Source organism: Carettochelys insculpta, chromosome 15, assembly GCF_033958435.1.
Source record: "Carettochelys insculpta isolate YL-2023 chromosome 15, ASM3395843v1, whole genome shotgun sequence".
NCBI classification, from domain to species: domain Eukaryota; kingdom Metazoa; phylum Chordata; order Testudines; family Carettochelyidae; genus Carettochelys; species Carettochelys insculpta.
In genome coordinates this window covers 34,993,292-35,020,022 of record NC_134151.1, presented here as the reverse complement: position 1 = coordinate 35,020,022, position 26,731 = coordinate 34,993,292, and the positions used below count along the sequence as shown (strand labels likewise).

General features: G+C 46.1%; 2 protein-coding genes across 3 annotated transcripts in view; one reads left to right on the top strand and one right to left on the bottom strand.

Moving 5' to 3' along the window:
• Window positions 1-22,707, bottom strand: part of GALNT10 (polypeptide N-acetylgalactosaminyltransferase 10) — a 156,146-nt gene extending 133,439 nt beyond the window's left edge. For both annotated transcript variants that reach the window (XM_075010128.1, XM_075010127.1), the window contains exon 1: window positions 22,463-22,707. In XM_075010128.1, the coding sequence (XP_074866229.1) occupies window positions 22,463-22,606 (144 nt within the window). In that variant the 5' untranslated portion in view covers window positions 22,607-22,707. The remainder of the gene's footprint in view (window positions 1-22,462) is intronic.
• A 1,021-nt stretch (window positions 22,708-23,728) lies between these two features.
• LOC142021313 (uncharacterized) lies at window positions 23,729-25,314 on the top strand. The gene is made up of 2 exons (XM_075009962.1): window positions 23,729-24,390; window positions 24,510-25,314. Exons 1-2 carry the CDS (start codon window positions 23,980-23,982, stop codon window positions 24,708-24,710), a joined length of 612 nt encoding a protein of 203 aa, XP_074866063.1. The 5' UTR covers window positions 23,729-23,979; the 3' UTR covers window positions 24,711-25,314.
• Window positions 25,315-26,731: the final 1,417 nt, after the last annotated feature.

Here is a 26,731-nt window from a genome sequence, read left to right as displayed (position 1 = left end):
GGAATAAATTCAGCAGAATTGAGTATATGTGCAAAACACACACTGAACTCATTCACTCTAAATTTGTGATTTATATAATTTATACATTTATATAAAAAAGACAAGGACAGAAGCAAAATTTTCATTAGTCTACTGACGATGAGATTGCTAGAATCTACACACATTTTTTTCCTAATAATGCATCAAGAAAGACTGCTAATGAGCAAGCACACAAAAACATCTATGCTTCATTTAATTATCAATATGAGAGGGAGGAAGGGATGAATCAATGCTTTATTGCTACTCTTCAGACCACAGCCTTTACTTTTTTATGTCCAGGAATGGCCACCCTTTGTAGAGACCACTTTAGTGTTAATGCTGTTCAAAAACAGATTACCAGCAGGGAAAACCAGAACAATGAACCAATTCATAACGAACCTAATGTCAATGAATTCAATAACATTCAACAGAAGCCAAGCTATTACTGTTAAGGTGTGACACACAAATAAGAAAAACAGACAGGGCCACTGATGGGGGGGAGGGGAGGAAGAGGAAGGGGGCAGCTGCTCCTGGGTCTGGCAACTCAAAAGGGCCCAGGACTCCGGGCCCCAGCCACTATTGTTGCAGTGGTAGAAGTCAGATCCCCAAGCCCTTTAACTCACCCCTAGCACCTCATGTGACATGCTCAGGGTAGTGCTGAGGTCAGACCCTGCCTCTTCCAGGGGTGCAGAGACAGACTCCCCTCCTGTGCCCTCCCTCCCTCCCCCCACTGCTCCAGCCTCACCCAGAGGCTCATCAAGGCTATTGGCTCCACTGAAAGAAGATAGTTACTCTGCTACTATTGTTGGTCCAAAACAAGGAGCTACAAGGAAAGATTTAGAGGTCAACACCCTTTACACCTCTGACAGGCTAAGGAGGAAACCAGACACAGGAATCTCATTTTGGAACTAAGACTATTTAAGGAAAAAAGAATTACAAAACCTTGAGGCTGGGTCTGCATGGAGCCCTGCTCAGCACTCCTGCCAGCAGAGTGATGCAAAGTGAGCTTCTTGGATTGCAAATGGCTGATTGCTTGTTTACATACTCGTGAAGCTTGTTACCATAGCCACAAGAGAGTTTGGTGCCAGCAGAAAGGGGTGCTGGCACTGCAGAGGCTGTGTGGACATGCCTCTGCCGGCTAAACTCCCCTACCCAGCAGAGGCACATCCACAAGGCCTCTGTAATGCCAGCACCCCCTTCTGCCAGCACCGAACTCTCACATGGCCATGGTAACGCACTTCAGGAGTATCTGAAGAAGTGGGTCTGTCCCATGAAAGCTCATCACTCAATAAATCATTTTGTTAGTCTTTAAAAAGTGTTACATTTCTGCTGCTTTGTTTTGTTGGAGTACAGACTAGCACAGCTACCTCTCTGTTACTGGCAGAGTATGCCTAACAATATAAAAACCAGATTACTGTAATACTCGGAAAGTTTCGGGTTTTTCTTGGGTACACATGTCTGCAAGAAATTGGACTCTTCAAGCATTTGCCCCAGAAAAACTGTTAGAAAGCAGTCTAAACTTATGCAAGTTTCCCAACTGGAGTTACTTTGTGAGAAATGTTTTCTATTTGAACATTGTACATCTTCCCCTTACTTATTTTCCCACAGTTCTCATGAAGTAGTTATTCCTCCCATCCAACCCCAGAAAATGTATTTCTGTATTCCTAAATATTGCTGTAGTTATTTATAAGTGATCATATGTTGGCCAGAATGGACAACAGCTACATGATGTACTATAAACAGATCTGAAAAAGCTTCAAAAGCTGCTATGTGCAAAAGATCTGAATAAAAAAATTGTAGGTAGACAAGTCACACTGATAATTAGTACAAGAGAGGTATCATAACTAATGAATTCATAACTTGAATTTAGCTAGAAATAACTGAGTTGCTTACTCTTGCAGTAGAGGACATAATTATGCCCATTTTAGCATCCATAGAAGAGCAAGACACATAAAGTCCTTCTTCCAACACTGCTGCAGGTCTGAGGATTTTTGTAAAAAGCTTTTTTAAATGCACTAGTTTATCTGAATCTTGGGCTTCTCCAACCACAAGTTTCTTTCCTTTCACTTAGGCTATATTGAAAAACTACATTTGCCATTAAAAAAGTTTCAAGGAAGAAATAATACAGAAACAACATTTTAACACAAATATGGGGCTATTATGATTTACCAGGAAAAAAAACAAACCTGCTTTGAGCCATTCAGTATTTGAGAGATGTACAGGCAACAAGTACCAGCACATGTTAGTGAACAAGTCTTTCACCTTTGATGGCAAGAGTTCAACTTTGAATTTCAATTTAGTCCGCTTTTGTACATACAAGAAGGAACACCAGCTAGATATACTTCAGTATGATTGGCACCTGTGGGTTAATAGAAATCCAAAGCAGGTATAAGCAAGAATGTTAACTGAGTACCATTAAGAGGAGGGGATGGGGAATGGTGTAATAAAGAGGAGAATTTTTCATGGCTCCCTTTATCAAATCTGAAGTCCGGAGTCTCTTTTTCCAGGGCTTGATATGCACTCCAATGTCAACAGAAAAGGAAAAGAAAAAACAGCACATGTATAAATCATGACTAATTGAAAAGGTTAAAAAAAGTCAAAATTTGCAGAAAAGATTTTTTTTTAAAATAAAAAGGAACAAATATATAATAGGCAGAGAAATCTACAAAAAGAAACTTCGGGGAAATTGTGTCTCAGGAAGTTAAACCTTAAATGACTTGCAAGAGACATACCATTTCCAAGAAAAAAACCTTACATTTTACATTATTCCTTTCACATTTAAAGCCAATTCAAAAACTACTACATTCCTTGTTCTATATTTTGCGCATTCAGCTTTTCCACACAGAACAACGTTTCACCTTCTATTTTGTTCTGCAGTGCTGGTCCCACTAATTATTAACACATGTTTCAGCATGCAGTATTTTCTCTGGTATGTTTTAAAAAGAAGTGGTGTCACAAAGTAATAAACATTGGGGACCGTTAGTTTTTCTCTGAATTATAAAAGCAGACAAAACAGTCCAGAAGTGTGCTGGACTCATAACTTGCAGGTTGATGTATCGTAATCAGCCTCTGCTAGTTCCCTGTTCCATTCTTTTGGAGTCTGGATTAGATGCCTGAAGTCCATTCTAGTCCTGCAGTTCTATGACTTCATTGCATTAAGCATGATGCTGCTATTTTTTTTTTTTTTTTATAAATAAGAAACTATCATTTAAGCTTCCAGATTGTTTCATTTTGTTTTAAGTGTATGGTGAAAAGCTTGGATTTTTATGCAATTAGTATCTTCCACTTAAATTATAATTTATTGATCTTTTATATACGACTATCAACAATTTCTCATGTCTTTTCACCACCTTTATGGTGCTCGACGGGATCACTGCATTGACGTGGGGGGGCGGGGCTTGTGTGTGTCACAGACCCTCAGAGCTATGCCGGCAGGAGCCTGGTGCTCCTGGTAGGATCACCCAAGTCAACAGGTAGAGACCAGACAAAAAGTAATTCCCTGGTCCTTCAGGTTGGGCGATAAGCTAATAACTGATCCCTGTAAAAAAACAACGTTACAGAAACCTCTACATCATTCAAAATCAAAATCACCTCAGTCCAGGGAAGACCAAGGGCTTTATATGACACACAACAGTCAAACCCAAAAGGACGCTGTCATACCGATGACCCTTAGTCGACCCTGGACGGCCCTAGAGAGCAAGCTGCTTTGACATAAACACATGACAACTGGCACATAAAATAAGAACACAGAGGACTAGGGAGATGTATGCAAGCATACAAACACTCCATCCTAGGCATCTGAGAGGCCAGATGAAACACCTTTGGGGAGGCTAGGCTGCAGTCAGGAGAGACCTTCTATTCAGGAAGACAGAAGGAAGATGACATCCATGAAGCCGGGTTGGCTCTTCTGTTGTCTAAAGAAGCTGCCAGAAGTCTGATAGAGTGGGAGCCAGTATCAGAGCATCTGATCAGAGGCAGATTTGAATCCCAGTTCCAGCAGGTCACCATCACAATGTGTTATGCCCCAGCTAATACAGCAGAAGAAGAGAAAGACCAGTTTTATACACAACTGCAATCAGTGCTTGACAAGACACCCACATGTGACATGCTGATCCTGATAGGAGACATGAATGCCCAGGTAGGCAGTTATAACACCGGCAGGGAAAAACTGGAGCACATAATCTAGGTCAGATGAATGAAAATGGTGAACTCCACGGACACATGTGCCTTTAATGAACCTGTAATTGGCGGCACACTTTTTCCACACAAAAATTGCCATAAAGCAACTTGGCTGTTACCCGACTATCGTACACAAAACCAAATCGACCACTTCGCAGTTTGAAGGAGATGGCAAAAATCCCTGGAAGATGTGCATGTTAGGTGTGGAGCAGACATCGCTTAGCTGCTGCTAAACTCAAAATGAAACTTGCAGCAAGCAAATGACAGCCCAGCATAAGAAACAGATTTGATGTGAGGAAGGTGAAGATACAAGAAATGAAAGAAGCCTTCCAGATTACCGAAAACAACCATGTTGAGGCACTCCAAAGTGAAGAAGGAGCAGAACAAACTGTGGAGGGAATCTGGAGCTCAATGTAGGAAGCTATTGTGGAAACGTGATGTGGTATTAGAGTGACCTCCCACTAACTGGAAGTAATGGATCACAGATCAGACACGGAGAATGAGTGCCTTCTATTTTTCAGTCAAACAACAAGCCAACCAAGCAAAAACTAGAGGTCAGAAACAATCTGCATCATCCAGATACCATGAAATTGCCAGGGAAATAAAGAAAAGTCTTTGCAGGGATAAGGGAAACATAATAAACAAGACTGCAGAAAAAGCAGGGGCAGCATCTAAACAAGGAGACTTGAAAACTGTACAATACAACTAGGGTCTTGAGCAGAAGGAAAGGAAATCCAAACAGACCGGTCAAAAACAAAGATGGTCAGCTGCTTTCCTCAGTGGATGAACAGCTAGCCAGATGGAAGGAGCATTTTGAAGAAGTGTTAAACAGACCACCACCACCAAACCCACCACAGCTAGAACCAGAAGAACCCCTAGGTATCAACACTGGGGCAATTATAAAAGAGGAAGGCCACAAGGCAATAAGGAATCTAAAGTTGCAAGGCAGCAAGACCTGATAATATTCCACCTGAAGTACTAAAAGGAGAAAGAGCTGTTATAGTGGACCAGCTAGACAGTTTGCTAAAAATTATATGGACAACAGAAGAGATTCCGAAGGATTACAGAAAAGGTCTGCTAGTGAAACACCCTAAATCCAGAGATCTGTCACTGTGTGAAAAGTGAAGGGGAACACTCAACTGTTCATTCCAAGCAAAGGACTAAACAGTCTCACCCTGGAATGAACAAGAGATGCCAGAGACCACAAACTATGAGACGAACAAGCAGGTTTTAGGAGAGGACAATCCTGCACAGACCAGATAGCAACATTTTGGATCGTGGTTTCCCAAACTGGGGTGTTTGGGGAGCATGAAGAAATTCGGGGGGGGGGGGAGAGTCGCAAGACAGTCATACCCTCCACCCAAAGAAAGAGCCGGCCCTTGCTTCCAGCTCTCAGCTCCTGCCATTTCACATGGGCGAACTGGTACAGTCACTATAAAAAGCAGGCAGCTGGTGAAGGCCCATATGGAGCTAGCTGCCTCCTACAAAGGTGAGAGAGTCGGGGGTGGGGAGAGAGGAAGAGGATAGGATTAGATAAGGGGCTGGCAGTGCCTGGCTTTGGGGGAGGGGAGGGGCTCAGGCAGGTGGCTCACACGCAGCTAGGGTGGTTGGCCCATGGTAAAAAAAAAAAAAAAAAAAGGTGGGTGGGGCATAAGGGTTTCTCAAAAATCAAAAGGGAGGCATAATGCTGAAAAGTTTGGGAACCCCTGCTTTGGGCATCATAGAACAATGAATCGAATGACAAGCACCACTCTACATGGACTTCATGAAAGCTTTCGACAGTGTGGACAGACAGTCGATCTGGACCATGGTTTCCCAAACTGGGGAGCATGAAGAAATTCCACAGGGGATGTGAGGTGACCCCTCCCCATGAATGATGTGGCCCTTGCTTCCAGCTCTCAGCCCCTGCTATTTCACGTGGGCAACCCAGTGCAGCTGCTATAAAAAACAGGCAGCTGGCAAAGGCCCACATGAAGCTAGCTACATCCTGCAAAGGGTGAGTGAGTGTGGGTTCGGGGACAGGGGGCAAGAGGATAAATCGGGGGCTGGTAGTGCCTGGATCACAGTTCAGGCAGGCAGCTGGCCCCAGCAGCATCGGGGCTTGGGCAGCTGGCTCTGGGAGTACAGAGGCTTGAGTGGCCGGCCACAGCAACAAGGGACTCGGGCAGGTGGCCTGGGCAGGTGGACAGCCAGGACTCACATGGACAGGTGACCCCAGCAGCACGGGGCTCAGGCAGCTGGGGCTGCACCAGGCACCTACAAGGTGGGGCCTGTGCCATTAGCCTGGATGATCCACAGTCAGTCTCCCAGGATTTCCCAACTTATGAAGAAAGTGCAGCATCATCTCTCACATTAAATTCATTTCTGCTGTTTGAGATGTTAAATTATGTGTTTATTAAATTTTTGGGCCAAGAAAAACTATTTGAGCTTATTTTTAATTTTAAATAACATGTTTAATAATTTAAAATAAACACAAAATCTTGATATAATTGAATTTTTTTGTTAAAAGGGGGGTTGGATGATGGTAAAGAAGAGGCAGGGGGCATGAAGGTTTCTCAAAAAATCAAAAGAGGGGTGTGATGCCAAAAAGTTTGGGAACCACCATTAAACCTTACCTGGGTCGGCCATGAAGGGCAGCTGGGGTGGGACACCTGGTGGTGAGTCCCGCCGACAGACAAAGGTCTTGGCTTTCCAGCACTGGCCACTAGTGGGGAAGAGCACCTCCTCATCCCACTCCAGTCCTAGAAGGTGTTTAATCTCCCCCTCACTCCAAGAGGGGGCCCTCTTTTTCAGCCCCTGGGCTGGCATCCTGGGTCCCTATGGTGGGTCAATTGCAGGACACTGGGGAACATGGGGGTCCTGTACTGTCACCAATGAGTGCAGGTAAGGGGTTAATCTTCCTGAGGTAACCTGAATCCCAGATGAGCCAATGGGAGTGAAGTAGCTTTGTTTACACTGAGAACAATTGCAGCTTTCCGGACTTTCTTTTCCCTGGACTAACAGAGGAAGACTTGTGGGTGGGTGGGGGGAGACGCCTCTGAGGCATTCAAAAATATATGGACTGTTGCAAAATCAGCCATAGAGGTGTAAGTAAAAGGGAAATGTATAGTTAGATGCAATTAGGCTATGGTTATTTTGAATGTGGTTGGACTGGCTGCTCTGGTTTCCCTCTTTTGTGTTGTTGTTTGAGTTGGTGTTTTTCCCCCTGTAACCTTTAAGCTGAATCCCGGAAAAATAGTTTTCTCTGTGTGCAACCCCATGATTTATTTTTTCTTGTTTTGTGAATAAATCACATTTTTTAATCAAACAATCTGATACCTGTGCCTGAGACGGGTCTGTGTACATGCCTTTCCACCACACAGCTATTAAGTTATGGTTTGCTGTTCTCACACCCTCTGTGGAGGAGAGAGTGGGGTTGGAGTTTTACCCTCAGGGAGTATTCCTCGGTGTGCCTGCCTGGGAAAGGGGTCTCCAAGAACAGGAGGCTACCTTTCAGGTTCTAAGAAATCTGTGACCCTGGAAAGTCATAAAGTAAAGCCTGTGTACAGGCAAGGTGTTTTTACGTCTTTGCAGGGCCTCACTTTCTGCACTCCAAGTATGGAGTGGGGAAGGATCCTTGACATGCACCCTGGCCACGTGGCCAGTGGGGTGCCTCACTGGGCTCTGGCATCACCAGCCAAGCATGCTGCTGAAGGCTTGTGGCGTTCCTGCACTTGGAACACTCTCAGCTTCCTGTCACAGGGTTTCTGGGTCCCTGCATCTTTAAACGTGACCAGACACTCTGACAACAGAGCCCAGCTTGTGCTGGCAGGGGCATCTCCACCTGCCAGCTGGCCAGTGCCATGGAGGACTGCTCTTTCAAAAGAGCGGCCTGCGGAGTGTCTACACATGCCTTCTTTCAAAAGAAGGTTTCAAAAGAAGTCACTCCTCCTGAAATGAGTGATTATGAATGGAGCACAGTGTTCTTTCAAAATTACTTTAAAAAGAATGTGTTTTGTGTTTAGATGCTTCACAGGATCTTTTGAAAGCGGCACACCTTTTGAAAACTATTCGAAAGAACATGCTAGTGTAGACACAGCCTTAGTGTTTTGAACTGCAGAGCATGAATGTACATACAGCTGAGCAAAGAACAATCACCTTTGCATTTTCCACACATAACCCATAAATTAACAGCTCCATCCACATAGGCACCAGACCAACAAATAATGCAGATTCCGTGAAGATCAATTTCTCTAACTAGTACCTCACCAATAAAAAATATTGTACACAACATACTTTCATTTTAAACACCACATTACATTCTCTTAGCTAGCTATAGATAAATGTACTAGTAAAAGCTAGCTTTCAGCAAGAACAATTTAAACTATTTGACCACATTTTCTTTATTTCTCAGTGGAGAGGGAAAATATGCAAAATGCTGGACAATAACTTACTCCTGGGTGGGCAATCTCCTTCCACCGTTCCTAAGTAAGGGGGTTATCAGCAAATAGCTGTGGCGAAGCAGCCCCCAACAACACAGCATCTCAATATTCTCCTGGCCTATAAGGTGTAGTTATACCTAAGCATCAGACTTACAGTTTTGTTTTAAAATCCTGTCAGGGTGTTTAAACAGCGGAATACATTACCTAGGGAGGTTGTGGAATCTCTGTCGCTGGACATTTTTAAGAGCAGGTTAGATAGATACCTATCAGGGATGGTCCAGATGGTGCTTGGTGATGCCAAGAGGACAGGGAACAGGATTCGGTGAACTCTCAAGGTCCCTTCCAGTTCCCGTGTTCCATGATTCTATGAATTCTGAAGTCAATATGAATTTCAACAAGCCAACTGAGAAAATTTTAAGAGATGGGAAGGTAAGGGCACTGAATGGGGGACATTACTGTGCCTTGAAGTACACAGATACTATGCATTCAAAGACTCAGCCCCACAAATGTAAAAAAAGTTGACTGGCATAAGTGATTGCTGTGACATCTGTCTTACCTCCCAGCCACAGGGAACACAGATTTGAAACATGAATAAATTAGAGCAGGGGTGAGCAAACTTTTACATCAGGCCCAGCAATTTTGTCCCTGCAATTAGCAGGGCCCCTCCCCAAGCTGTCTAACGTAACCCAAACCAATGGAATTTTTGATTATGCTCATATGAAAAGAAAAAAAAAAAAAAAAACTTTCAGCGCATGTAAGAAAACAAGTATATAGAATGTAAAAACTATAAAAAGCAGGCAGCCGGTGAAAATCATTCTGGTTAAGTTATTGTTCTACCTGTACCTGCATGAAAACTCTGTAGGGCTTCACTGTTACCTACTGTACTATGGTTGATTTAATAACTTTTTTCATGACACTTGTTCATTTAAATATATTAGCTTTATTTTTAACACACAGCTTACATATAAAATTGTTTTCAAACCTATCCAGTGTACGGTTTTGTCAACAAATGTGGGGAGTAGTCTTAACATTTTATTGAAGTAGCTTGTTGCTGTGTAACAGAGAGGCTGTGCCTACACTACCACCCTCCTTCCAATAAGAATTTGTAATTACAAGTCTCAAAGGAACCATTTGGGGTCAATTCATTATATTCTATGTAGGTTCAGTAGATATAATAATTTGAAGAAATGCCATTGATGGTAAGCTGTCTCCAATGGTTCATTCACCCACAAGTGTTGATAAACTATCTAAGACAGTGGTTCCCAAAATTTTCAGCATCACGTCCACGCTTTTGATTTTTAAGACACCTGCCCTGTCTCTTCTTTACCATCATCCAATCCCCCTTAACAAAAAGTTCAATTCATAATTTAAAAACAAAAACAAAACCTTAATATAAAAATGCTACTTAAAATTAAAAATAAGCACAAATAGTTTTCTTGGTCTGGTGCAGCCCCAGCTGGCCAGCTGCCTGAGCCCCATGCCAGCCACCACAGTTGACTGCAATAACCACCTGCCTGCCTGAGCCCCGTGCTGCCAGAGCCGCCCGCCTGAGCTCTGCACCACTGGGCCAGCCACCCACCCACCCACTAGCCACCTGGGCCACCCACCTGGACAGCTGCGCCTGGCTCACCCACCAACCACCTGCTCCAGCTGTAAGCTAGCTGCCCAAGCTGCCCACTGAAGCCCCACGCTGCCAGGGCCAGCCACCTGCCTGCCATCATGAGCCCCCCAAGCCCCACATTGCTGGAGCCAGCCACCTGCCTGCCAGCCCAAGCCTCCCAAGCCCTGCACTACTGGGGCGAGCCACCCAACTGCCAGCCTGAACCACCCAACCCTGCACTGCCAGGGCCAACTGCCAACCTAAGCTGCCTGAACCCTGAGATGCCAGGGCCAGCTGCCCAAGCATTGTGAATTCCACAAGCCAGCCAGCTGGCTGAGCCCTGCAAGTCCCGTGAGCCACCCACCCAAGCCCCTCCCATACCACAAAGCCAGGCACCACCGGCCCCGCACTCTTACCCCATCTCCCTCACCCGAGCCAGGCATCCACAGGCCCCCATCTAAGCCCATCCTCCTCCTCCTCCCACAACCCACACACACTCACCTTTGCAGAAGGTAGCTAGCTCCATGTTGGTCTTCGTTGGCTGCCTGCTTTTATAGCGGCTGCACAAGGTCACCCATGTAAAATGGCAAAGGCCAGCTTTTTCTTCAGGCTGTGGGGGGAGGTTTGGGTCACCTCATGCCCCCCTTGGAATTGCTTCATGCCCATCTAGAGGGGCATGCCTCCCAGTTGAGGCAATCATGATCTAGGACTTGAATTTGTAGCTAAGTTTGGTTGCACATAAATCCTGTCAGTATCTAATCCATATTCATAGCAAAAACAGAAAACAAGACTACTACATTATACAGCATTCAGTGACATGATGAAGAAAGCTGCCCAGATGTTTCAAATCAGAATAGTTTCACACAGTCTTCATAATAAAAAAAAAAAGTCATCTGCAAAGAGAAGACAGAAAGACCCTGCAGTTTTTAAGGGGCACACTGAGTCAATTTAAAGTGACTAAAGACCAAGGTAGAGTCTCTAATAACAGGAAGGGACCTTAAAAAAAAAAAAAAAAAAAAAAAAAAAAAAGAGAAGTATCAGAGAGGTAGCCGAGTAAGAGAAAAGTAAGCACTTGAAGATCCTGCAACATAAAGTGCATTGGAATTCAGCCCACCTGTTCTCTTATTTCCACATGCCTTTTCCAGATAAGACAAGTTATCCGGCATGTCAAAACTAGAAAGGTGAAATCCCAAAAAGTGAGATTTTTCCACTCCCTTGTCTCAGTCAAAAATTCTGTTTTGGTTCCAGCTATCACAGATGATTCAGCTCCACTGGATGTTCCAAACCCCCTTGTAACTTCAGAGATAGCTACAGTTTTTCCAACTGTGAAAAATTAGTCTTGTAGCTATTAAAACTCATTTTTATTACGTCATAGAGAAAGGGTGAGCAGAGTGGGCGTCAGGCCCCCTTCAGGACAATTTAAGGACAAAAAGTGGGGCCCAACATAAGGGCTGGGTCTACACTAGCAAGTTTTCGCAAAATCTGGTCCTTTTTCAAAAGAACATGCGGAGTGTCCACATACAAAAAAAAATCGAAAGAATGTAGCTCTTCTTCCAGAAGCCATCTTCTGCTCCCGGATCAGGAAGAGAGCCTTCTTTTAAAAGATTCTTTCGGGCGGCGGGGGGGAGGGAGGGGAGCATGTGTAGATGCTCTGAGGACCCTTCTTTGGAAAGAGCACCCTCATGGTGCCAGACTTTTTGATCTCTGGCTCATTCCTTCAAAAGAGCAGGGGCTGTAGCGCCACTCTTCACTGAAGGAGCGGACTGATCTTTCAATCTGCTTTGTGTGTGGACGCGATCTTTTGAAAGAAGTTTTTTCAGAAAATCTCTTTCAGAAGAACTTGTTTTGAAGGATCACTGTTGCATAGACATAGCCAAAACTTTACTCACCCTATCATAAAGCATCTGCACTACTTAAAATGTCCAGCCCCACAACAATCCCCGTGTTACACAATCACGCTAAAATAAGGTATCTTTGCTTATCAGCTCATACATGAAAATAACAGTCATTCTTAAGAACAGGTTTGCTTTGCTGTAGTACTTTGACTTCAGTCCCCATGAGCATGATGTAAAAATACTTGGCTACAAGTGAAATGTCTCAGATCCTGCTCTACCAAAGTACAGAGGTACAATATGCAGTGACGGAATCTCCACAAGATTTAGGACAGCTCCGAGTAGTTAGGATGCATGCTGGACATTACTTCAGACCCTACTCAAGGTCTTCCATGTCAGACTTCAGCTAGTAAGTATCTGATCAATTCAAAGTTCTATTCCCCATTAGCTGAGAAAGTTCTTTTCCCCCCCTCTACACACATGCAGCTGCTGTAATACAACAATGTGTCAGCTATTCCCTCCCATCACCCAACTACTGTGTCTTAGGTCATCTCCCCCTGTGAACAGCTCCACTGCTAATGCTTACAGAGTCCTGTAAATCTGTGGACATCTGATTTTTATCCAGGGCATATACATCCACTGTTGTGGAGGCGGATATCAATGGCTCATATTTGTGGATACAAATTTTGTATCTAGAACCCCGTTTTGTTGACATCCGCATCCACAGATTTAGATATGTATATCCCCAGATCATTCTTGCAGATGCAGATAACAATTTTGTATCTGCAGAGGGCTCTGCTTATAGCCTGCCCCAGCAGCATGAAATTGACAATTCTTGACAGTTTCACCGCTGCTCAGGATTTGCAATAGCAGGGCCACTTAAATTTTACTTTGTGGCTTCTTGACAGACACCAACAACAACAGTAGCACTGTTTTGGGGCTATAAACACAGAAAGACAACATTCCACTTCATTTTCAGTTCACAACTGGAAGCCCTTTTTTGCAACTGTAGCAAACCTCAAAGTCAAAGCCTAAGTTTTGCTAAAATGCATGATTTAGTCTCCCCAACTCACCAGAGAAGGTTTTTTACTTACAGATAGATTTTTCAATTATAAATAAGTTTATTTCATAAATAATTTATAAAAATAGTCAAACTATCAGATGGTAAATAGTCACAAAGAGGTAGTCATGTTAGTCTGTATCTTCACATTTGAAGAAGTGGGTCTACCCCATGAAAACTCATCACCTAATACATTTCTTTTTAAGTCTTTAAAGTGCTACATGACTGCTTTATTTTTTTAATCAGAAGGTAAATGTGTTTTACTGATTTGTGCTAACAGAAGAGAGTAACAAACTGAATAATAAATGGGATTTCAATAATTCCCCAGTATTAGGGTGACCATATCTCCCTGTCCCAAATATAGGATAAGGAGATATGCAGGGGAAGAGTGGCTCCTCCGAGCTCTGTCAAGCCCCAGGAACCTGGGAAGGAAGTGGCAGCCACCAGTTCTCCAACACGAGCCCAGGGAAGTGGTAGCCGCCAGCCCTGCCCCAGAGAAGTGGCAAAGACGCAGCAGCTGCCCACGCTCCCCCGCACTTTTCTGAGGCTCAGTGAAGTGGCAGCTGCTGGCGGAAAAGGGCGTGGGAGACAGTCCACATATGGGACAATGAGTCCCTTTTTAAAAATAGGTCAGAATGCCTTTTTGGTGTCCCAAATATAGGATGGATGGTCACCCTAACCAGTACATATAAATTAATGTAAATATCACTGTTACATCCAGCTAAAGGGTTGCTCTGTAAAGAAACCATACTATTTGATAATGGCTGGCTATTCTCCTCAGTAGCTACTTCATAATAATACTCACGGTTTTTATGTGTTACTCAGAAATTGCCAAACAGTAAGTTTTTGTCTAAAAATTCCCAGAGAGAATTTATAAGCTATACAAATTATAAGGGGGAAAAAGAGCATTTTAAAACCCCTATATTCCCCTTACGATACACGATGCAGAGAGCAGAAATCTGGTGACTATTACCAAAGGATGATGGATTACAATTTAGACCATTAGAAGACTAGTTCTGTGCAAGCATTTACCTAGCATGAATCAACAACCCACAAATCCATGTGGATAACACCCACAGTTCTCCAGCACTGCATGCAACAGAAGCATTTCAGCTATCCTACCCTTCCTCACACACCACAAGCAGAACATCCCATCCCTAAGAGTGAAGGAGAAACCCATTTTAAAATTGTCAGATTTTAAGTTTTGGCAAACATGTCAGATGCAATAGTACATCATCTAACAAATACACAGAAGAACCACCTCAATAACCTGCACCAGCAGGAGGACCACCAACATGGAGCGGTAATTTCTGCAAACCAGAAAGTGATGAACTCTACCATGAAGCTTCTCGGGGTTCCACGCCAGTCCCAGCCTAGGTAAAGGAGGAGGATTGGCCAGATGAGTGTCGATGCACTGATTATGAAACAACAATATAAATTAAATCTGATGCCAGTATGACTAACTGATAAAAGATGCCGGCTCTTACATTGTCTGGATAAACAAAGGTCCGAGGCACCAATTGAGCAATTAGGGTTGGGTTGATAAGTTGGCTACCAAAAGAAGATTACAACACACATATACTATCAATTGAAATACGGAGTGTCTGAAAAACTCTGGGCAACTGAAAGTTAGAGCTGCTTCAAAAGGAGATGGAGAGATACTGATGCAATATACTTGGACTGGTGGAGATGAGCTGGATGGCATCAGGAGAGGTGTGTGATTGTGAAGTTATTTGGTTGGGGAACACAAAGCATGAGGCGGGAATCGGATTCCTTCTTCGCAAAAGAGCTAGAGGAGCACTGTTAGGATACAAACCAGTGAGTGTAAGAATGATGGCAGCAAGATTCGAAGCAAAACCGTTGAATATCTCAGTCATTCAGGCCTATGCACCCTCACTGGACAGTACAAAGCAAGAGACCGAGCTATTCTATAAAGATAAGACAAAGATCCTAGAGAATATACTGAAGAGATGTATTGCTCATAGGAGATTGGAACGCAAAGGAAAGAACAGATAACGAAGGTTGGGAGGGAGTCATGGGAAGGTTTGGATACGGAGAAAGAAACAAACGAGGCAAGAAACTACTAGTATTTGCTATGGAGCACAAGATGGTGATCTGCAACATGAAATTCCAACAAAAGGATTGTAGGAAACGGACATGGTGACCGAATGACAGGAACATGATAGCTAGGATCTTGATAAGAAGAAGATGGGTAACATCAATACAGCAGGGCCAAACTTCCCATAGAGTGGATATAGACTCAGAACACAGTCTAGTGATCGCAAACATCAAGATGAAGTTCAAGAGAAAGTATAAGACACATTTTAAGAAAAGACGAGACATGGCAAGGCTAGGCGAGGAAGAAACAGGGAATGCGTACAGAGCGGGAGTTGAAGAGAAGATTTAGGAATGCAGCCACAGTGAAAGACCTAGATGAGAGAGTTGAAGGGATAGCCATGGAGATAGAAAAAGGCAACTGAGCAGACTGGTCCAGAAGAACACAAGATCAGTAAAAAGTGGATTATGCAAGAGACACTGAAGTTGGTCCAAAAGAAGAGAGCGCTGAAGATCAGAAGGGATGTTTCCAAAAGGGTGAACAGCAACAAAGAGTGAAATGCATCAAGGCAAGGAAAGCAGCCAGAAATGATAAGGTGAAATAATTAGAGAAGTAGTGGGAAGATAGAGAGGTATTACAGTAAGCGTAAGACTAGGGAGGTGCATAAGATGATCAAGAATACTAATAGGAAGTGGCAGCCAAAGCAGATGGAGATCAAAGACAAGAAAGATGAAGTGCTCATGAACAAGGAGAAGGTTGTGTAGTGATGGACAAGATATTGCACCAATCTGTACAAAGCACAGCTGGACCCAAGTGTCTCAGAGCGATTGAAAGAAGAACTGATAGAGATAAATACCTCTGCCAAGCATCAAGAGTGAGACTGAAATTTTGAAGGAGTAGGAAGAAAAAGCAGTGAAATGACTAAAGAACAACAAAAGCCCTGGAAATTATAAGATTATGGGAGAGATGATCAAATACAGACAAGAAAGTATGATTCAGGAAATACACTGACTATGTGATAAAGCATGGAAAGAAGTGAAGGCACCTAAAGAATGGAGAGGATCTGTGCTAGTAACAATATACAAGAAAGGAAGTGCATTGGAGTGCAAGAACTACAGCCCTAATGAGTCATCTAGGCAAGGTGCTAATGATGATACTGACAGAGACTGAGACTGCAGACAGAAGAACATCTAGTGGACGAGCAAGCGGGATTCATGAAAGATAGAAGTATCATACAGTAGATATTGGCAGGATGATTGATAGTGGAGAAAACTCGATGAAAGAACAAGAACATCTACTATTGCTTCGCCAATTTTCAGAAGGCATTTGACGGTACAGACAAGATAGCGACTTGGGCGGTCTTGGAGTCACATGAAGTGGATAGACTGACATGGTTGTTGAAGGATATCAGTGATGAGGAGGAGACAGCAGTGAGAATGTGCAGTGAGTTGGGAAGTTGGTTTAGAATGAGCAGAGCTATGAGACAAGGAGATCCAATATTGCTGAGTATCTTCATCACACATCTAGAGAGTGCGATGGACAAGATCAAGGAAAAGGTAGAAGGGATATCTGTGCATGATATGAGAATCAACAACTTGAGGTTTGTGGATGATATAGTTACAACTGAAAAAGGTGAAGAGAAGCTAGTGAGAATGGTGCAGGTGCTAAACAAGGAAGAAAAGTGGTACGAACTGAGTATGAACATTGGTAAAACAAAAACAATGGTATTTGGACATAAGGCAATAGGAAGGAAGATCTGCATAGATGGGATTAAACCAGGGAACGCAGGAGTACTAACATAACATATGGGAAGCAACATAATATATGACCTAGATGATAAGAAGGAAATAGTGAGTAGAATAGCAAAAGCAAGAGCGAGTTTGAAGGTGATGAATAAGATCTAGAAAAAGCAAAGTGATTAGCTTAGGAATGAAGCTGAGCATCCTGAAAATGCATATTCAGCAGCATGTTGTATGGATGCGACAACCGGGTGACAACGAAAGATTCGAAGACAAGGATATTAACATTCGAGAGGAGTCATAATAGAAAGATCCTGAGAATAGAATGGATGCAGAAGGTCCCCAATGAGGAATTATATGGGAAGATACAGCTGAAAGAGAACCTACTGCAGAAGGTTATACAACTCAAGTTACAGCTATTTGGGCATATCTGCAGAATGAACAACAAATGAAACATTAAGACCCTGCTATTCGGCATAATGGACATTTTGACTAGGAGAGGCAGAACCCATAGAGAATGGGTAGATGATACAGTAGGGTGGTGCAGGGCTAGTCTACAGAAACTAAGCCACTCCACACTGGACAGGGAAAAAGGGAAGGAAATAGTAAGGGAGGCATCAGACACCAACAGGCGCTGAGCCCGTGATTATTGATGAGGAAGAGGAGGAGACAGTGATGGGGAAAGACTTCAAGTTATTACTGAGAAAATAGCAACCTCATTTTCATGTGCTAGAGACTATTTTGTATGTGGATTATTAGGGTTCAGCTGTACTTTGTTTTTAGTAGGTGCATATTACTATATTTTTCTACTTGTATATCTGCTTCTAATCTAAGCAGCAGTTATGCTCATGGCTGGGAAACATTTCAGTCTGCAGCACACATTGTTTGACCTACCATACATTTGCTTAAGTGAGGAAAAACAGACCAATACATACAATCTACAACGTATCCTAACATTGCATACTAGTCTGGATATAAATTTTGAGGATAGAAGATAAAACCTAATGAACCAGTAGGTTTATACATTGTCAACAGAAGAGGTAAAACACACCTGTAAGTTATATAGTTTCCACTTGATGTTCTTATGTTAAATCTTCCCCACCCACCCATTGGCACTGGTACATATAACAAGGGACAGAGAAGCCCTAAACATCTTAGTTTATTATATTGGCATAATTACTAAACAGAAATGATATAAAAATGCTTCTGCACAGGCAGTTGTAAAGTATGACTCATTATATCAATATCACCAACATCTGCAAAGCCAGTGACTTCTTATGGACCTGTCTTCTTACAGCAGACTAGAAGCTTATATTAAAAGCTCCAAAACAAGTAAAATGGGGAAAAAAAATGAATGCCAGCAGAACTAATCTGTTTTATTACATCAATATTCTTTTCAACCAGAATCGTGTTCCACCTGAGCATGCAAATATATAAATGATTAGCTGCCTACTCATTTATGTGGAAACCGTTTAGCATAATCTTTCCTAGAACATATTTACATGGTTCCTGAATACTTAATTCTGATACAGTTATCAGCCACTAGAAAGATTAAACAGAGTAAAATCCTTTCTATTAATTTGTTGCTCTGCTAAAGATAAAAGGCCGAACAAGGAAAACAACCAGACAGATCCCTAGCACATTTCAAAGTTTAAGTTACTGATATTGCATCTTTGCATTCCAGGAACTGCTTTTTATATGTTAATCCAACTGTTTCTTTGCATTTTTTTTCTGTGCAGTTATTCTGGGGGAAAAAAAAAAATCAAATGACAGCAGTAAACATTATATGCTACCTAAAAGGGAATGAGATAGGCAGGTTTTACTGAACAGCTCAATTTCATGTAACATTAAAGGCATTTCATATTCCATTAAGTCTTTTTATAAAATGAGACTACATGAAAAGCCAAAATTAAAGATAAAAACAGGTACATATTTCCCCACTTCTGCCTGCAGCTTTTGGGGGAGTACAGTCTTCTAAAAAGTCAAGTTTTGCTGTTAACAATTCATTTATCTGGTGTGGCTCCTGTACAGATGACAGCGTTGAAGAATTCCATATAGATTACCTGACTTACAAACTGGAAGCAGATTAATAAAGAGGACCAAATGACGAATACTTATCAGCTCTGAGGGGAAGAGGCCAAAAGAAAAATCAGACGAGACACCCTTGTTCCAATAAGGCTTCTTAATCAGTTAGGGGATAAATCTACGACAGTAACACAACATTGTTGTTTGTCTTCATTTCATTGCATCTGCAGTTATTTGTGCCAATATAACCAACTTTCGCTTCCAGGATAAAGCCTGTTTTCACTGCAAGAAATTATCATCTCAAGGCATGACACTACACAGTTTACACATGTGCCTAATTTTACTCATTCTTGATGTAAAACCCTATAATTTTGTGATTTGATTTAAACAGCTGCAGAGATTATCTACGTAAAAGATTATTTTGTACTGTAAGTAGTTTATGCAGCCTTTTACTCAATATATTCAGTATCTTTCCTTTTATTTTCCTATACTGAAAATAGATTTTAGGTGAGCTATATTTTTAGTGCCTGGAACAACACAGTAAGATTGTGAGCACAGAAAGCACACTAAGGACTTGCCAGACACCCACCACATCTGCAAGAGATGCAGCAAGGACTGTCACTCTCGTGTGGGTCTTTATAGTCACAATACATGTTGTAAATGAAGTCCTCAATTGAAACTTTAAAGGGCGCGATCCACAGTCTATGCAGACTGAAGGATGCCTACTACTACTGAGCACCTTAAGACAAAGATAATATTTTTTCCCATTAAAGCAACAAGAACATTGTAGGTACTATTGAGAGTTAAATAGTAATAGCCCAAGAGCAACCAAACTATCCTAGAAACTTTCCAAATACACAGTAGGCTATAGTTTCTGGCCTGTACAGTTTACAATCAAAATTAAAGGCAGGTCAAATTATGGTGAAACTTTTGCCATATATCAAACAGGTGTTAAAATGTTAACAATGTTAACAATAAGATACAGAATATAAACTCGACTGTAACAGCAGGCCACCTCACAGGAGATTCATTCTCATTACTAGTTCAAAATTAAGGCAGTTCCACAGCGATGATTCGTATAAATTCAAATAAAAACACAATTTAGGATAATTCTCACCACATTTTCAGCCTTTAAAAATCCTAGCTAGAAATAACTCATGTCCAAGTCAGAAATTATAAACACTCTTTTGGACAAAAGCCATTTCCCTTTTTCTCCCACACATTCTCTGACAGGTCACATGATTTTACATCTCTCCCCTCTTATCAGAATACTAAATTATGTGAAGGCATAGAGCAATATCCAGTTTAACCTATTTTTTATCATCAAAAGAGCGCTACAAAAAGTCATTGCATATCACTGAAGGGCAGATATAAGGCAGAAGCAGTAAGAACTCCAAGCATGTAATATTCACTGTGAATATTTCTTTAAAACTGCAGATTTCAGAAGTCATAGCACATACATGCACCACAGTGTGTTTTATACTAGCTGACATAGAGAGGTCCCCTCTGTTATCCTAAGAATACATAAGGATATCTTTATAAACATGCCTGTGTGAATATATTGTATTGGAAAGGTTTCTAACAGATACTTAATTCTGAAAAAAAAATTATTTGTTTTTGGGAGGCAACAGATAATCTCCAGTTTGAGTCTTCCTTAGAGAGAGATATCTCTCCCTCCCTAAGGAGCACCTAAAAGTCTAAGTTCCTACACCTCAATGGCACACTTGCAATGGCAAATCTGCAAGGAGATAAAGATTTAGACAACTAAAAGCATAAGTGATTCTGAACAAAGAATACCTTCTAATAGAGATGCTGAACTGATAGAGAGAGAGAGATATTTCATGCTCCTTAAGTCCCAGCCATTCTTAATGACACAAAGACAAACCAAGAATGGGACACAAAAGGGAACTCAGACTAATACAATGAAGAAGAGAGGGAGCATCACTCAAGCCAGATGAAGCTACTCTGACATGGACATTTCAAGAACAACACGAAGTCTTGTGGCACCTTATAGACTAACAGATATTTTGGAGCATAAGCTTTTGTGGGCAAAGATGCATGAGTGGGGGTGTGGTTTCAGAGGGGTATTTAAAGAGTGCGGTCCCAGTAAGAGGAAGGGCCAGAGCTGACAACTCCATCATCCCCTCTAGTACAACTTGTCAGCTCTGGCCCTCCCTCTTACTGGGACCCCACTCTTTAAATACCCCTCTGAAACCACCTCCCCCTACTCATGCATCTTTGCCCACAAAAGCTTATGCTCCAAAATATCTATTAGTCTATAAGGTGCCACAAGACTTCGTGTTGTTCTGGAAGCTACAGACTAACATGGCTACCTCTCTGATACTGAGATTTCAGGTACTTAAGACACCCTAAACCATTAATCAAAACATCACTAAGAACAAAGGAGTACCTGCTCTCCCCCTCAATACTGCCACTTCCTCTGAAGGGTGAATGTCACCCCATCTCCCCTCCTTCCCAAAGATGGAAGTGACTATTCAAATGACCCTACCCCATTCTCCAACTCTTCCAGAGATATGGGGATAGAGGCACCAGAAGTCCACTGCTAGCCCTCATCGTCCCCATTTTCCTCTACAAGGAGAGCTAGGAAAGGCAGGTAATGTGTATTCTTCCCCCAGTCTCCACCTTTCTAGGAAGGCTACAGAGGGGTATGGTAAGGGTACGAAACCCAATTATGTCACCCTTGCTCCATAAGGGAGACACTGCCTCCTTTCAAGGGAGCAGAGAAAGATAGGGACAGCTCCATCATCCACAGCACCCATAGGGAGAGTCAAGAAAGCAGAGCATCCCATCAGCCCCTTTCCAGATTCACACCAGCAGCCACCAGTCTGCCTCCTCCATCCATATATCCTATAAAGGAACCTCCCTTATGGGGCAGCAGCTTCCCCTCCTCCCCACTCTCACCCCACACCAGGGGTCAGGTGCCTCCTTCTGCTCCACATAGGAACAAGCTGCTCTGGCTCAGAATTCCCCTCCCTCAAAGCTTGCTGCTTCAGAGCCCGTATGGCAAGGCACCGCTGTCCCAAATGGCCCTACAGGTGACTCTAACACCAGCCGCTACAGAAGGTGCCACTGTCCCCCCCCCATGGGTGTGTTGCCTCAGCCCATGTAGATGGCACCACTGTCCCCCCTGCCCACCCCAAAGATGACTTGTCCCAACACAGAAGCGTCACTGCCCCCACCCAGCTGTCGGTGATTCCTGACCCAAGCTCTACAGAAGGTGCTGCTGCCCCATGCCCCTATAAGTGACTCTCACTCGGGTCCCTACAGGGAGTGCCGCTGCCCCACCCCCATTGGCTATTCTCACCCCAGCCCTATAAAGGAAGCCACTGCCCCACCCCCAAGGTGACTCACCCCAGCCCTACAGAGCCACTACTACTCCCAGACCCTACAGGGGACTCTCACCCCAGCCCTATGGAGCCAGCTACTGTCGCCGCCCGCTATAGGAGACTCTCGCCTCAGCTCCCACTGCCCCACCCCCACTTGGCGCCGCTGACCTCCGGCCGCCGCTCACCTGCGCCTCCCCTCCGGCCGGCCGCGCGCCGCCCTCCAGCTGCCGCTCCCGGTAGAGCGACCAGAGCCCCACGTTGGGCAGGAAGACGAGGACGGCCAGCGCCAGCCCCACTGCCTGCAGCAGCCGCTTCTGCTTCCGCCGCATCGGAGCCGCCGCCGAGCCCGACCCGCCACCCAACTTTCCCCGCGCGCCAGCGCTGAGGCGAGCCGGAGCCAGCGGCAACTCCAGCACTTCCGCTCCGGGGGGCGGGCGCTACCACTCCCACCGCGGGAGGGGGGTTGCTCACGGAGCAGCCCGCCCCGCTACTGGCCACACCCACCGGGCCGGCCTCCGAGTCCCGGGCCCAGCTGGCAGCTTCAACATTCTCCGCCCCCACCCCGCGAGGGTGAATGGTACCGACCGGCTCCAGCCTGCCCGTCCGAGTTTAGAGCTGCATCGCTGTTAGTGAACTAGGGGCAAAGAATTAGACGGGGGCGCGGGTAGGGAAGGGACAGAGGTAAGAGGTGAGATCGGTACTGCCCTCCCGCCCGGCTGCGCATACAAGCCGGTGTTGGGCGAGCTGCTGAGGTTGCAAGGGATGCAATAAAGCAAGGAGTGTGGGAGGTGTGTAACGGGAAGGGCCAGAATGCCAGAGAGTACAGTCAGGAATGCCTGGGTTGCAAGAGTGCAAAGGGCGAGGGGTGTAGGACTTGCAGTAATTCAAAGGCCGGGGGTGCAACGTCGCACAGCATTAGAGGTTCACGGGTTTCAATAATGCAAAGAGTTTGAGTTTCAAGATGTGACCTAGTGCAAAAAGGTTGAGGTGTGAGTAATCCAGGGCTGCAAATGGTTCAAAAAGTGAGGGGCAGAATGGAGATAAACCTGCACTGGTACAGAGGTCCAATACAAGAGTCAATAGCCTGATCTTTAACAGTGCTGAGCCCCCAACCCAGCTTGACTTGAGGTTAGTGGGGCCATAGGTGTTGTTCAACACCCCCAAAGATCAGGCCCTAACGGGACAAAGGTACAATAAAACAGAGTGAGATGTAATGTTACCATGACCTACATTGTGCATGGGTGGGAAGTGGAGACAAAGGCTACGTCTACACGTGAAGCCTACTTCGAAGTAGCTTATTTTGATGTAGCGACATCGAAATAGGCTATTTTGATGAATAACGTCTACACGTCCTCCAGGGCTGGCAATGTCGATGTTCAACTTCAACGTTGCGCAGCACCACATCGAAATAGGCGCAGCGAGGGAACGTCTACTCGCCAAAGTAGCACACATCAAAATAGGGATGCCAGGCACAGCTGCAGACAGGGTCACAGGGCGGACTAGCACTTCTGGGACAACAGCTAGCCGCTCCCTTAAAGGGCCCCTCCCAGACACACTCAGCCTGCACAGCACGCAGTCTGAAGAGCCATAGGCACACAGACCTCGGGCGACGCAGTCACGGACCCCCAGCAGCAGCAGCAGCAGCAGCAGCAGCCAGAGGTCCACCCAGCCCTCCCGGCAGGAGCAGGTCTCGCCCAGATCCATGCCATGCGGGAGGCAGCTGAGCACCTCCTTGCCACACCGGAGGAGGAGCGGCCCCCAGGGGAGCAGGGCTCAACCCCCAACCCTGCAGCACCCCGACCCCCACCACCTCACACGCCGCCGCCTGTGGAGCTACCCCACCAGCACCAACTGGTGGGAGCGGCTGGTGCTTGAGGAGTGGGACGACGACTGCTGGCTCAGGAACTTCAGGATGAGCCGGCAGACATTTATGGAGCTGTGCCAGTGGCTCACCCCCGCACTCAGGCACCAGGACACTGCCATGCGGCGTGCCCTCCCAGTGGAGAAACGGGTCGGCATCGCTGTCTGGAAGCTGGCCACTCCAGACAGCTACCGATCCGTGGGACAGCAGTTTGGTGTCGGCAAGGCCACCGTCGGGGCTGTCCTTATGGAGGTAAGAGGACCCACGGGGGTGGGGGGAGGGCAGGGGAGCCCTGGCAGGGCTGGGCAGGGCTGGGCCACGCACACCCTGCTCACCCCTCATTGGTGCTCTCCCATGTGCTTTCCCTGCAGGTCGTGCGTGCCATCAACGCCATGCTCCTCCACAGGCTCGTGAGGCTGGGGGACCCAGATGCCACCATCGTGGGCTTTGCCACGCTGGGCTTCCCGAATTGCTTCGCGGCTCTGGATGGGACTCACATCCCCATCCGCACCCCGCAACACAGTGGAGGACGGTACATCAACCGCAAGGGCTACCACTCAGTGGTCCTCTAGGCCTTGGTGGACAGCCGGGGCCATTTCCAGGACGTTTATGTGGGCTGGCCTGGCAGCACCCACGACGCCCGGGTTTTCCGGAACTCGGGCCTGTGCCGCCGGCTGGAGGTGGGGACCTACATCCCCCAGCGGGAGATCCCTGTGGGGGACACCACCATGCCCCTCTGCGTCATCGCAGATGCGGCCTACCCCCTCCGGCCCTGGCTCATGCACCCGTACACGGGCCATCTCTCCGCTAGCCAGGAGCGCTTCAACCAGCGCCTGAACCACGCGTGCCAGGTGGTGGAGCGCTCATTTGGCCGCCTCAAAGGGCGCTGGAGATGTCTCCTCACCCGCCTGGATGCGGGCCCCAACAACATCCCCCAGATTGTGGGTGCCTGCTGCGCCCTGCACAATTTGGTGGAGAGCAAGGGGGAGGCCTTTTTTCAGGGCTGGGCAGGTGGACCCCGAAGGGACCCAGGTCCGGGAGGCCCTGCGGGCCCACTTCGAGGAGGCCGCGGGGTGAACTCTGCCAGGCCCCCCACTCCGCCCCCCACCCTTCCTCCACAACACTCCCTGCCCCTACGCCCACACCACGGAGCTCCCAACAGCACACCCCCCCGCACTTCTCCTGTACAAATGACAGCACGCACTTGTGGCTAAAATTAAACTGGTTTTTCTTTTAGAACTGTTTTTTTGTAACTATAATTAAAACAAGAACAAACTATATACAAGACGTCTTTAACAAAAGTAATCTGTACAAATAAAACAGTAATAATAAAAAAGTTTGCATATAATAATATGGGTCTGTCGTTCAATAAAAAGAAAACCAGGGATGATAAGGAAGGGGAGAACTATTTACATGGGGGGGACGGGACAAAGGGGGGCACAAATATAAATGAAACTGTCCATCATAGCCCTTTTGTGGAAATTAACTATATACAAGGCGGGGGGGCACATCCCATGCCCCACGCCCCTAAAGTCCAGCACTGGGGGTGGGTGGCCGGGAGCCTCACCTCGGCCGCAGCCCTGTCCGGGGCTGGCTGGGGGCCGGGCGGACCGGAAGATACGTCCAGCGAGTCTCAGCTGGCCCCAGGTGTCCCTCGGCGGTCCGGCCCTCGGTGGCGGGTGGTAGGGCGACGGCGGACGGCGCGGCGACGAGCGGAGCAGCGGGTGGCGCTGCGGGTGGAGCGGGCAGGGCGGGCGCTGCGGCGGCCAGCGCGGCACGGGGGGCCAGGTAGTCCACGAGATGGTTGAATGTCTCCATGTAGGCCCCCCATGCCTCTTGGTGCCAGGCCAGCGCCCGCTCCTGCAGGTGGAGGCGGCGTTGCTCCACCCACAGACACTGCTCCGCGACCTCCAGCTGCCGACGATGGATGGCCAGCAGCTGGGGGTCCGTCGCCGCCGTGTGGTGTTGCGGGGTCCGCCGTCTTGCCCGCCATGGGGCCGGTCGGTCCTCCGCCGAGGGGCTGGCCTGGAGCGATGGCCCCGGAGGGGATTCCGGGACCACTGAAGCCTCGCCGGCGCTCTCCGGTCCTTCCGATGGTGCAGCTGCGGAACACGGGGGGGGAAGAAGAGTGGAGACAGGCGTTAGTGTGGGCCCCGAGCCATGGCCCTTGTCCCCCCAACCCTCTGCTGCAGGTTCCCCATCCCCGTCCCCGGGAGATGCTGCTGTGATGGGGTTCGGGGGTCCCCCTGCACTGCACCCCATCCCCTGGCGGGAGTGACTCTCACTTCACTCAGCAGGGTCTGACAGGAGAGGTTTCTTAGGCCACAGATGCCCAGTTTCTCCCAGGAGTGACAGTACAGCAGTCAGAGACAGTCCTTCCAACCCATCCTGGGGAGAAGACCCCAAGGGGTGCCCCTCTGGGGTGTAGCTTTCCCCCTCCTCAGGCTGGCTGCCTTCCAGCTCTCCCTTCCCCTAGCCTCTACCTGCAGCACCCCCCCCCCCGATTCAAAGCCAGCTCGGCTCCTCCCCCCTCTTTGTTCAGGGCAGGGGTGTCACCTGCCAGTTGTAGCCCCAGGATCATCCTTTGCCCCTG